The sequence below is a fragment of the Hibiscus syriacus genome, unplaced genomic scaffold (assembly GCF_006381635.1).
Source record: "Hibiscus syriacus cultivar Baekdansim isolate YM2019G1 unplaced genomic scaffold, ASM638163v2 tig00116970_pilon, whole genome shotgun sequence".
Classification (NCBI taxonomy): domain Eukaryota; kingdom Viridiplantae; phylum Streptophyta; class Magnoliopsida; order Malvales; family Malvaceae; genus Hibiscus; species Hibiscus syriacus.
The window spans coordinates 346,976-358,859 of NW_024063494.1; the positions used below are offsets into that span (position 1 = coordinate 346,976).

General features: G+C 33.0%; 3 protein-coding genes across 3 annotated transcripts; 1 reads left to right on the forward strand and 2 right to left on the reverse strand.

Annotated features, from left to right (window-relative positions):
* Positions 1-1,948: 1,948 nt before the first annotated feature.
* On the forward strand, positions 1,949-8,090 carry LOC120191637 (shikimate O-hydroxycinnamoyltransferase-like). The gene is made up of 3 exons (XM_039194546.1): positions 1,949-2,006; positions 6,323-6,785; positions 7,200-8,090. The coding sequence occupies exons 2-3, from the start codon at positions 6,378-6,380 to the stop codon at positions 8,085-8,087; spliced, it is 1,296 nt and encodes a 431-aa protein (XP_039050477.1). The 5' UTR covers positions 1,949-2,006; positions 6,323-6,377; the 3' UTR covers positions 8,088-8,090.
* LOC120191586 lies at positions 2,483-6,295 on the reverse strand. The gene is made up of 4 exons (XM_039194520.1): positions 6,114-6,295; positions 5,816-5,908; positions 3,157-4,701; positions 2,483-3,065 (listed from the first exon to the last, which is right to left on the reverse strand). Exons 1-4 carry the CDS (start codon positions 6,293-6,295, stop codon positions 2,483-2,485), a joined length of 2,403 nt encoding a protein of 800 aa, XP_039050451.1.
* A 466-nt stretch (positions 8,091-8,556) lies between the features above and the next one.
* Positions 8,557-9,273, reverse strand: LOC120191512. The gene is made up of 2 exons (XM_039194454.1): positions 9,027-9,273; positions 8,557-8,951 (listed from the first exon to the last, which is right to left on the reverse strand). Exons 1-2 carry the CDS (start codon positions 9,169-9,171, stop codon positions 8,689-8,691), a joined length of 408 nt encoding a protein of 135 aa, XP_039050385.1. The 5' UTR covers positions 9,172-9,273; the 3' UTR covers positions 8,557-8,688.
* Between the last annotated feature and the right edge of the window lie 2,611 nt (positions 9,274-11,884).

An 11,884-nucleotide genomic window follows, 5' to 3' on the forward strand; every position in this document is an offset into this window, starting at 1 on the left:
TAATTTCATTTACACAAAAAATTATTTGATTATTTTGATATTTTATAAAATATTATTTAAAATTTAAATTTAACAATTTTAACCAAATATAATAATAAATATGTAATATCTATGTTTATTATTTTTAATTTAATAATAATATATATCGTAACATAAAAATAAACCATTAGACGTGTATAATTACTAAATTAATATCTTAAAACTCACTAAAAAAGATAACATAACCGGTTATTTACTGGAAACATTATCAAGTATAATAATGTAAACGGTAAAAAAAATAGGCACTACTTATTACATTAAACTACCTACCGGATATGTTGAAAGTGTCGATTCCATTTAAATAAGTATCGACACTTTTGGAATTTAAAAGTAAAGCAGTAATAGCGCCTATAAAGTATCAATACTTTATAAAAATATATTGATATTTTATAATATAACAAGTAAAAATATAACAAAACCAGTTTCATTATGACAAAGCCAATAAAATTTATCGGATATGTTGAAGTGCTTGATAATGTTTCCAGTAATTAACCTATTTTATTATATAAGCGCTACCTATTACATTATATAAGCGCTACCTATTACAGTATATAAGCGGTACCTAATATGTTATTGTGTTTGATAATGTTTCCAGTAATTAACCTATTTTATTATATAAGCACTACCTATTACATTATATAAGCGCTACCTATTACATCATAGTTTTACTTGTTATATTGTAATGTATCGATCCTTTTTAAAAAGGATCGATATTTTACAATATAACAGGTAAAAATATGACAAAACCAATTTCATTATGATAAAACCGGTAAATTTTACCTGATATGTTGAAAGTATATATACTTTTTATAAAAATGTATAGATACTTTTTATAAAAATGTATCGATACTTTGTTGAAAGTTATGTAATTTATGTTTCAAAATTTTTTAATAGTGTTTCATGTTTTCTACCTACAATATTAATTTAATAATTTCATTTACACAAAAAATTATTTGATTGTTTTGATATTTTATAAAATATTATTTAGAATTTAAATTTAACAATTTTAACCAAAGATAATAATAAATATGTAATATCTATGTTTATTATTTTTAATTTAATAATAATATATATCGTAACATAAAAATAAACCATTAGACGTGTATAATTACTAAATTAATATCTTAAAACTCACTAAAAAATAACCTTAAATTAATGTTTTCCACAATGGAATAAGTATGAACACTTATATATATGTATCGATACTTACCGATAACCAAAGTTAACCAGTTATCAAATTTTTTAATAGTTTTTCATGTTTTCTACCTAAAACATTATTAGTTTGTCAACATAATAAGTAGCGCTAAACCGAATTTATTAAATATTTTTTAATATATCCGGTAATATCGTATATTAGTCGCTTTTACTGAGATAATCCCAAACCCTCAACCTATAAGTAAGAACAAGTTATCAAGCAATAAGAGTACTTTATCTCATGCGTTTGGTTCGTGGGTACAAATCATTTTTTTCTCTTTCTATACTTTCTGTTTTAGTATTTATTTAGAAATAATTCATACTTTTCATCGTCGTGTTTACGTCTAATAAAATATTTTTTTATTAATTTAAAATGATTATAAGTGATAATATATTTTAAAAAATATTTAATAATTAACACTTAAATACTCGATGTTAAAGTTTGAAATGTCTAAGAATGATCTTCATCTCTTTAATCAGATCATGGTTTGATTCTTGTAAAATTATTCTTTTGAAATGATATATTTATTGGATAATAAAATATATATTTTATAAGTTTTAGGGTGAGACCGAGAAATGAAAGAAGTAGGATAGGTGGGAAACTGAGGTGGAGAAGGGTTAATAGTCAATGTCAGCAGGCCGGAGTAGGCGAGTGACAAAGGAAGCCTTTGCCTTTTCCACGCTTATATATTGTTTCAAACATTTGCCAATTCCTCATCCATCTTACCATTTTCTTCTTCTTCATCATCCTTTGCATTTGCTTTCATTTTCAGGTTTGTTTTTCCGGTTCCCTTGAACAATCATGCTTCTTAGTTAATCTTTTTTCCTTTCTGGTTTTCCTTCATGTTTCATTGTTTGCTTTTATGTATATCGTATGTCATGTCGTTGAATCGCCGTGGTTTTTGCTATGTTGCACGGATACGGATACGGGGACGGAGACGAGAAACGATAATTTTGAAAATTATAAGGTACGGGGACGATAAGGGTACGACATATAAAATAATTTTAAAATTATAAATATATATAAAAAAATCATAAATAATGTCAAATATCAAGACTCAAACAACAATATTAAATTTATAGCAGGAAAATCCATAAACAAACAACAATATTAAAATGTCAAATTTCAAGATTCAAACCATAATATTAACTCTAGAATAATAAAATCCATAATAAAATCATAATATTAAAGTGTCAAATCTTAAGACTCAAACCATAATATTAAGTCTAGAAAAATATTAAACTCAAATCAAACATTGTTAACATCTTCTGAGATTAACTGACTCTCTAAATCCGACTCATCAAGCGAGAGTTCGGCAAACTCTAAATACCCAACATCTCCCAATGAATCAAAAGCATCTCCACCAACATCCCACATCTTGGTTTTCTCATCCTCATATTGACAAGAACTCCTTGATAAAAGACGAAGATTGTAGTGGATGTAAACTAAATCTTCGGTGTGACTCGGATTTAACTTATTCCTCCTAAGTAAGTGAATAAAAGAATAAGTGCTCCAATTTCTTTCACAACAAGAGGATGACGTAGGTTGTCCAAGCACTTTGAAAGCCAAAGATTGAAGCAATGGAATTTCAGCACCAAAGTTAGCCCACCAACTTTTCGGATCCGAAGAATACCTCTTTGTAAGAGACATCAAATCTTCAAAAGGCTCGAGCTTAAGTGAGAAACAAGCAAATTCATCCAAGACTTTGTCATAATCATCATCATTTGGAAATAACCTACGAAAACATTTCACTCTATCTCGAGATATTTCACCATCTCTATGAGGAGCAACTCTACAAGGATCCTCGCTTAGCCAACCATCACTATAAAACCTTCAACATATTAAAAAGAAAATTATACATAGCATCAAAGAACTAGGAGATGAAAATATAAAATTCAAAACGAACAAAGTTATATATGTACCTTGGATTTAGTGAATGAGCTAGGCAATGAAGAGAAGTATAACTCTTTGTCCAACGAGCTATAAGAATCCCATAAACAACATGATAAAAAGGACTGAAGTCTGAAAGAGGACATTTTTCCTTCTTGTAAATTTCACACTTCACTTTCTCAATCATGGAATCCCACAACTCATATACCAAATGAAGACATGGCTTATCGGTGTCACATACTCTAAGCATGTCATAGATGGGCTTTGTAAAATCAAGGATGTAAGCTATTTTATCCCACCAATCATCACTCACAAGCTTTTCTTTCACAAAGTTTGCTCTCACCATGTCATCCTCCCTATAAGAATTCCATTCGTCGCTAATGACCATTGCTTGAAGTCCTTGTTTGATGAGCTTAAACCTCTTAAGCATCACAATGATCGAAGCAAAACGAGTATCGTCAACTGAAAGTAACCTAAGAGGACTAAATCTTTGAAAGATTACCAATCTCATATTGTGGTTCATGATAAAATTCTTGATTTGTACGGCATCCCCATGAATATCGGTAATCCAATGGCACAAGTCATATGTTTCCTCATTTCCCTTGACATTTTTTGCTGAACAAATATACTTCAAGGCAAGATTAAGTGTATGGATAACACACGGTGTCCAATAAATATGAGGATACATGCTCTCAATAATCTCTCCTGCCCCCTTGCAATTAGCTGCATTGTCAGTAATAATCTGCACCACATTTTGATGACCAACCTCATCAATCACTTCTTTCATCAAATTAGCAATGAAAAACTTATCTTTGACTTCACCAAAACAATTCACAGCTTTAAGAAACATAGGCTCATTTCCAGAAGTAGCCATGAAATTAATGAGAGGCTTTCTTGTTGGATCACTCCAACCATCACACACAATAGTTAATCCTTTTTCTTTCCATGTTGCTTTAATCGGTTGCAAGAGCTTCTCAACATTATTTTTTTCTTCTTGGAGCAATGTGGTTCGCAATTTATTATAACCAGGGGGAACATAACCAGTAATATTGTGAGTTGCAGCAAAAGTGAAAGCCCTATGATAATGAGGATTTCTAGCAAGATTAAAGGGCAAATCACCGGTGTAGAACATTCTTGCAATTTCTTCATCTAATTGGGCTCTCGTATTCATGTCGAATGCTCTAGCAAGAGGTGACAAGCTAGGTTTTCTCTTCTTAGAAGAAGAATCAATCTTAATTCCAGCTGAAGATTGAGAGGGCAAAGAAACTTCTCGAGTTACTTCTTGTTTCTTTCTATTCTCCCACTCTTCTACCAACCTTACCATTTCAAGTTTTTGATTTCTAGTTACCTTTTTGCAAATTGCAACTCCTTCACCTGAAATTTGAAGCAAATGTGCCTTTGTCCTAGTATAGCTTCCATTACGAGTTTCGCCGCAAATGTTGCAACGAAAATTCCAAGTTCCTCCAACAGTCCCTCGCTTTTCTATCTTTGTCATATAATTCCACAATGAAGATAAATTCTCATTTTGGGACATTGAAATTGACTCGCTCCCACTATTACTTCCAGTCCCACTACCACTTTAAGATGCCATATTTATACTAAATTAACCTGTTTACATAAAAAAATTAAATGAGTTTAAATATCATGCATCAATTGAATGTAATTGAAAACAAAGCATGTAAATATAAAAGGCGAAAAGATATGTGAATATAAGTTACATATAAACTACTATTAAATAACTCATGTAAAATTTATTTTATATAATTTATTTATTAAATAATAATATGTCTAATATTATGGGACGTTTTTCCCATAAACTACATTTTCCATTCAAATTTAAAACATTCCTGATAATGTCTAATATGCTCTAAGTACATTATAAAATGATAACCATGTAATAACCATGTAATAAGCATCATCAATCGAGTTTAACTCTCTTTAATAACCGTGCTCTAAGTACATTATTTGGCAGAAAATGGAAATAATGATATAGTTAAACTCTCTTAATAACCACGTAATAAACAACCATCAATCTGTTTTGCTTCGAATTGAAAAAAGATCTCCAAAAATAGATTTCGTTATATCCTATTTCGAATATGAAATTTGTTATACTCTGTTTTTTGTTCTTGATAAATCAAAACTGCTACTACTAAAAAAATGAAAACCAACATAGAAAGCAACTAATGTGTATTGAGTAATCATGTAACCTTGAAGTTATACAAGACATTGCATCAAAAGTTACAAAAAATAGAATCTGGATAGTTCCAATACATACACACGTATTTATAATTATATATATGCTCCATCGTTCAGTTGTTTAATACGCAATAGTGTGGTGAGCAACCCTTTTTCAGGCTCGTGAGTCGTAAATATTTATAAATTCTATCCGTAGCTTTATACCTTCAGAACACGCATGTTGTTAAAGTGAAAACGAAACAGAGAATATTTCTAAGTTCTAAATCTCCTTGAAACTAAAATATTAAAAAAGGAAAAGTTATGAATTCCCTTTTTAAGTTTTCGTAGCGACCATTTGAGGGTGAGGATTGTTTATGGAGAACAATAACATAATGCAACAAAATTGGATTCCAAATTGCCTTATCACTAATAGCTCATGATGCAACACTTGAGAACCCAACTGAAGTCTGAAGATATTGGCACAAAAAAGATACAGCTAGATCTTGAAATACTTACATCAAAAGAGCAACAGAAAAATCTGACTTGTTCAAGTTTATCCCAGCAGTGTACTTGATTGGTAAAAGAAGCAAAAGCAGTTGCTGTCGATTGCTGTTGAAAAGCTCAAGAAGCAGAAGCAATTGATGCCGAAAGCTCCAATACTAGGTTTTGTATTATTGCAGAAAGCTTATGCTTTTCTTGTTTTTTTTTATTGTAAAATGACGAAAATATCCTGGGGACGCATGTAAAAGTCACATGTCGTCCCCGAAACGTCCCCAAGACTCGGTGAAACGTCTCCGGTGTCGTTCAGCCGTACCCTGCCACCGTGGCACGTCTCCGGTACGTACCCCAGCCGTCCCTGTGTCGTCGGAGACGTATCAGGTACAAGAAACGGCACAAGTTTCCGGCCCCCTGCTTCCTTGGGTTTTTGAGTTCCATTTTCTTGAATGCCTCGGGAGAATTCTGTATAATCAGCTTGTTTGTCCCATTTATTATCATTTACTCAATCAAGGCTCTCATTTGTAGGCAGAAGAAGCAACAAATCCTCTTTCTTCCCGTGGACCCCACCAGCACCACAACCATGATTGTAGACGTGAAAGAATCGACAATGGTACAGCCGGCGGGGGAGACCCCACGGAGGAGCCTGTGGAACGCCAACGTGGACTTGGTGGTCCCCAGGTTCCACACCCCCAGCGTTTACTTCTACAGTCCGACGGGAGCGGCCAATTTCTTTGACCCGCAGGTGATGAAGGAGGCACTGAGCAAGGCACTGGTGCCGTTTTACCCCATGGCGGGGCGGCTGAAGAGGGACGATGATGGAAGGATCGAGATCGATTGCAATGCCGAAGGGGTGCTCTTTGTCGAGGCTGAAACTACTTCCGTGATCGATGACTTCGGTGATTTTGCACCCACCTTGGAGCTCAGGCAACTCATTCCAACCGTTGATTATTCCGGTGGCATCTCCACTTATCCACTCTTGGTTTTGCAGGTAATGTGTTTTCACCTCATACATCTTTTTTTTATTAGTACCGTTGATTATATTTGACTTGTTTGTTGGCTGCCCTGCCTAAGCATCCCAACTTTTTGTGGGCTAGCATGACTTGGTGCGTATGTGAATGCTGTAGGAGCTAACCTTTGGTCGGGTCAGTTGCGAGTTGTGTCATTATCGGTTGAGCTTTGTTGGTTTGCCTACCACCAACCAATTCGCTAGTGGAAACCTAATATATGTCTAATCTAATAGTATATTTCTAGGCCTTTGATCTTGAGTGAAATTCGGCTAATCATCATTTTAAGAAATGAAATTCATTTATTTGTTGAACAACTTTGGGAGCAATTATTATAGATTTCAGTCAATACAACTGGAGTTATTTTAAACATGGTTTTGGTTTTTGATTCTGTTCAGGTCACATATTTCAAATGTGGTGGTGCATCACTTGGTGTTGGAATGCAACATCATGCAGCAGATGGATTTTCAGGTCTCCACTTTATCAATACATGGTCTGATATGGCTCGTGGTCTTGACCTCACGATTCCACCGTTCATCGACCGGACCCTTCTCCGTGCCCGGGATCCTCCACAACCCGCATTCCACCACATTGAATATCAACCTCCTCCTGCATTGAACAGTCCACCCCAGTCTACAGGTCCTGAAAGCACATCAGTCTCCATTTTCAGATTGACCCGGGAACAACTCAATGTACTCAAAGCCAAGAGCAAGGAAGATGGTAACAATGTTAACTATAGTTCATACGAGATGTTGTCAGGTCACATGTGGAGATCGGTCTGCAAGGCTCGTGGACTTACCGATGATCAAGGGACCAAATTGTACATCGCCACTGATGGAAGGTCTAGGTTGCGCCCCCCACTTCCACCTTGTTACTTTGGAAATGTGATCTTCACTGCTACCCCAATCGCCGTGGCAGGCGATCTAATGTCAAAGCCAGCATGGTTTGCTGCAAGCCGTATTCACGATGCGTTGGCTCGGATGGACGATGAATATCTAAGATCAGCCCTTGATTACCTAGAGATTCAGCCAGATTTATCCGCCCTTGTTCGAGGAGCACATACTTTCAAGTGTCCAAACCTTGGGATTACTAGCTGGGTTAGGCTACCAATCCATGATGCAGATTTCGGCTGGGGACGGCCGATATTTATGGGTCCCGGAGGTATTCCGTACGAGGGGTTATCTTTCGTATTACCAAGCCCCAACAATGATGGGAGCTTATCAGTTGCCATCTCCTTGCAAACCGAACACATGAAAGTGTTTGAGAAGCTGTTTTATGACTTTTAAAGGGGGGGGGGGGAACACAACAAATAGAAACAATATATCCCGAACCTGGTTTATATCAGATCTGCTAAACGTTTCGTTTACCGATTCTTTCATACATGTTCAAGCTTTACTAGTTACAAGCCACACGCTTATGCATAGGGAAAAGGGAACTTTGGACATAAGTTGCATTACTAATTTCGGTTCAATATCGATGTCGGCATGAAATGATTATAATTTGAGTGTCTTCGTTTAGATTACACAAACTGCAGTTGTTTCTGCTTCACAATCTTGAAACAAACTCTGAAGTTCTAATTCCTCTGTTTTTTGGGGGGTTATTTTCAAAGTCCTCTTTTAAGTGACTTGTCCACAAAACCATCTTCTCAATTCTGAATGTTTGTATAAATAAACAATTGCCGATAGAGATTTCTTACTTCATACTCAGTTATATAAATAACAAAATCTTTATTTAAACGATAAATAAATGGGTAGAAAGTAGGAACAAGCTGCAACTAAAAAAAGAAAGAAAGACTTCAAATCAAGACACTGATCCTCAACTTCAGCAGGCGCTAAATTGGATCGTCGTTGGTCTTGTTTCTTTTGCTTATGGGGATGTAGGTGATCGTCAGAAGATGGTGAGAAATAAAGCTGGAGATGATAGGATAAGGGTGAAGATTGCATGTAACGCAACAGTGAACAGAAAGCAAGGTGGGTTGAGGAGCGGTGGAGCTGCGTTTTTCTTGTTGGGATGGTGGGGAACATTTGCACCACCGTATGCACCCTTTCCACCCTTTGATTTCTCAGACTGAAAAATTTTGTAATGTTGCTTGTAGTATTCGTCCTTTTCGTCCACTTTTGCCGAGCTGTTGAGACCTGCATGCTTCAACACTGAAATTCCGACTGGTTTCAGGGAAGACCATTTCAACACACAACAAATGAAAACAATGGAATTCTTATTTTTACCATGGGTGTCGTCGTGTCCTTGAACAACGGATCCTGAGAGGTTGAAGTCTGGAGGTTTTAGTAAAGGAAAACCTTCAAGCTTCCTGCTTGAAAGGGCAGTTGCACATGACAAAACTATGAACCATGCAAAAAACTTCAACATCATTCCTTTCAACTGATAGTTTTGAAAGAAGAAAAAATCGTTTTTCTTCTTCTCCTCCTATAACTGAAGAGAAGAAGGCAACTTGGCGAAGATGTGGAAGAGCAGCGTCGTATTTAACTATTTATGCAGGAATTATTGAAATATGAAGAGAATGGCAGTGAAGGAGCATCTTCTGAATGCGGCATCAAAAAGCAAATGCCAAACCAATTTTATTTCTTCAGTTTTCACGTGGAGAATTTTTAAGTCATTTCAAGTATTTTTAAGTTATTTTATCAATTTTATTCTATTGAAGTTTCAAGTAATTCACGTCCAATTCGTGGCAGCCAGAATTTTTTTTTTCTAGGACCTAACTTGATTTACATTTTTTTACGAATTAAAATATAATTTTATTATTATATTTAAGTTCTAATTTTATAATTTAAAAAATCATAACTTTAATTATCATAGTTGATGAAGAATAAGTGCGACAATAGTAATGGTCTTGGACGAAGCTTTTCAATAATTATTTGTGGATGTCAAAAATATTAAATAATAAAGGTTTGAAAAATATTTTACCAAATTAAAATCGATAAAGTAAATTATGCAAAAATTTCTTTTATTTTCCTGCTTTACAAAACAATATATTTTCTCTAAATAAACATCAGAAAACAAAAAAAAGCATTTTTTTTCAGATTTATATGATATCAACCAACATTCGGGTTCATTTGGTTTTAATTTTTTTTAATTTTTTTTAGAAAATAGTTTTGAGTTTGAGTTTTTTTTATAGAAACAACTAATTTTATTTAAAATAATAAAAATCGCAATTTACAATCACAGTCGTAAATTAAGCACATAATTAGAAAATTTTTCTATAATCATTGAAACAAAACTAGTAACTTAAGATCACATTATGATCATACAATGAAAGATTAAATCTAACTAAGAAACTTGAACAAATATATATACAAACAAATTTGATTGCATCGGCAAACGAACCACCAAAGGGGATCAAGCTATTGAAAGACCACCGACAAACCGCAAATCAGACTCGAGCAATATGAAAAGTTATCCACGAACACAAATCAGGTATTCAAATTCAATCCGAATGTCTAAAGCAGAGAAGATCAACAAAATATCAAATAAGTGTCATATTGACCAGTCTTGACGATATTAAATCAACCTTTAGAAAAAAAATATAAATAAAAAATGGCCAAAGAACCTAGAAAAATGCCAAAAAAAATATAACAAAACGTGTCATAAAGGTAGATGAAAACGTGCAACACAGACAAACTTATTGAAAATAAAAAATCAAAAATCAAAAGAAAGTAAAGATACGATATAAAACAGAAAAAGACAATAAAGAATACAGGCAGTCGGTAACCAACATTAAAGTTAATGCCGTCGCTGATTAATAAAGACGAAAAAAAAGATGAACGACACACCAATAAGAGAAAACTATTTTTTTTAAAATATACTTTTCTGATTTTGAATTTTTAAAAAATTATAAAACATATTTGGTTAATATTGTTGTTGTAGTATATGATAGATAAGGATGTGACAAACGTGTTTAATTATTATTTTTTGACTAAGTTCAAGGACCTAATTAATTATTTTAAAAAGTTTAAAGATTTAATTTTTTTTAAATTAAGAAAACATTTAAATTTAACATATAAAATATAAATCATTATTAATATATTTAATACATTAAATATAAAAATAATACAAAATTAAATATTAAAAAATTAGTTTAAAGACCAAACTGAGTGTAAAACAAATTCAGGGATTATATTATTATCTTTTTGCAAAAATTGGAGGGTTTTATGTACCATTAAGTCAAAAATATTGTTAAAAGGATTTGAATATGTGTAAATTAAGTAAAAAAATCTAAATCCGGCATTTTTTGTATTTTTCACATTTCTAAAATAAATTTAATGAAAATAACGAAAACATAATTTTTAATGTTTTTAAACTTCCATTTATTTTTATTTTGATTTTCTAAATTTAGAATTAAACATGTAAAACCAAACCAGGCCTTCTCCTGGTCCTATCTCCCCTAATTCATATCACTGCTTCGTGAAATATGGTCAATAAACATTCAATAAGTTACTGTTTCAGAGTTTAATATAAAAATATGATTGATGCAAGAATAGAATAATTGGGTTCATTTTCCTAAAAGCATTAAAATGTGGTCGGTCCACTATGGTAAAGTAGCTTAGGGGTGTTGAGCAAAAGTAGCTATGGAATAAGATGTCAATTCTTTCTCCATCATCCCCCAATGGCAAACGGGCGGGTCGAGTATAAATACCCCTCTCTCAGTTCATATCCACATAATATTTTTAAATTTGCCATCTGTCCACCATTCATGATGGATAAATTTTTTTAAATTCACACTCGTACACGCGGATATATTCTCAAATCTATCTCCACACCCATTATCAACTGGAGACTACACAGTTAGACCTACCTGACATCAACCTTAAGTTATACATAAGCAACAAACATAAAACAAACACGTCCACTAATAAACATAATAAAATAAACTAAGGATTATCTGAGTTAAGTATTAACATAGATCTTAAAATATATAAAATACCATAATAAAAGACATAATTAAAACCTATAAATATAAATGACAAACACATAATATTTTTATTCTTTGACACACATAAATAACAAACCCTAAAATATATTTAAATTTATAATAATTCAAAATTTAATGATAAACCCTAAAATATAC

Coding starts and splice junctions, on each gene's coding strand:
- LOC120191637 (XM_039194546.1), top strand. CDS start 6,378: ATGATTGTAGACGTGAAAGAATCGACAATGGTACAGCCGGCGGGGGAG. Junction 6,786..7,199: donor ATCCACTCTTGGTTTTGCAG/GTAATGTGTTTT, acceptor GATTCTGTTCAG/GTCACATATTTCAAATGTGG.
- LOC120191586 (XM_039194520.1), bottom strand. CDS start 6,295: ATGATAATAAATGGGACAAACAAGCTGATTATACAGAATTCTCCCGAG. Junction 5,909..6,113: donor AGACGTGCCACGGTGGCAGG/GTACGGCTGAAC, acceptor GCTTTTCAACAG/CAATCGACAGCAACTGCTTT. Junction 3,066..3,156: donor GCTCATTCACTAAATCCAAG/GTACATATATAA, acceptor AATATGTTGAAG/GTTTTATAGTGATGGTTGGC.
- LOC120191512 (XM_039194454.1), bottom strand. CDS start 9,171: ATGATGTTGAAGTTTTTTGCATGGTTCATAGTTTTGTCATGTGCAACT. Junction 8,952..9,026: donor AGGACACGACGACACCCATG/GTAAAAATAAGA, acceptor TCGGAATTTCAG/TGTTGAAGCATGCAGGTCTC.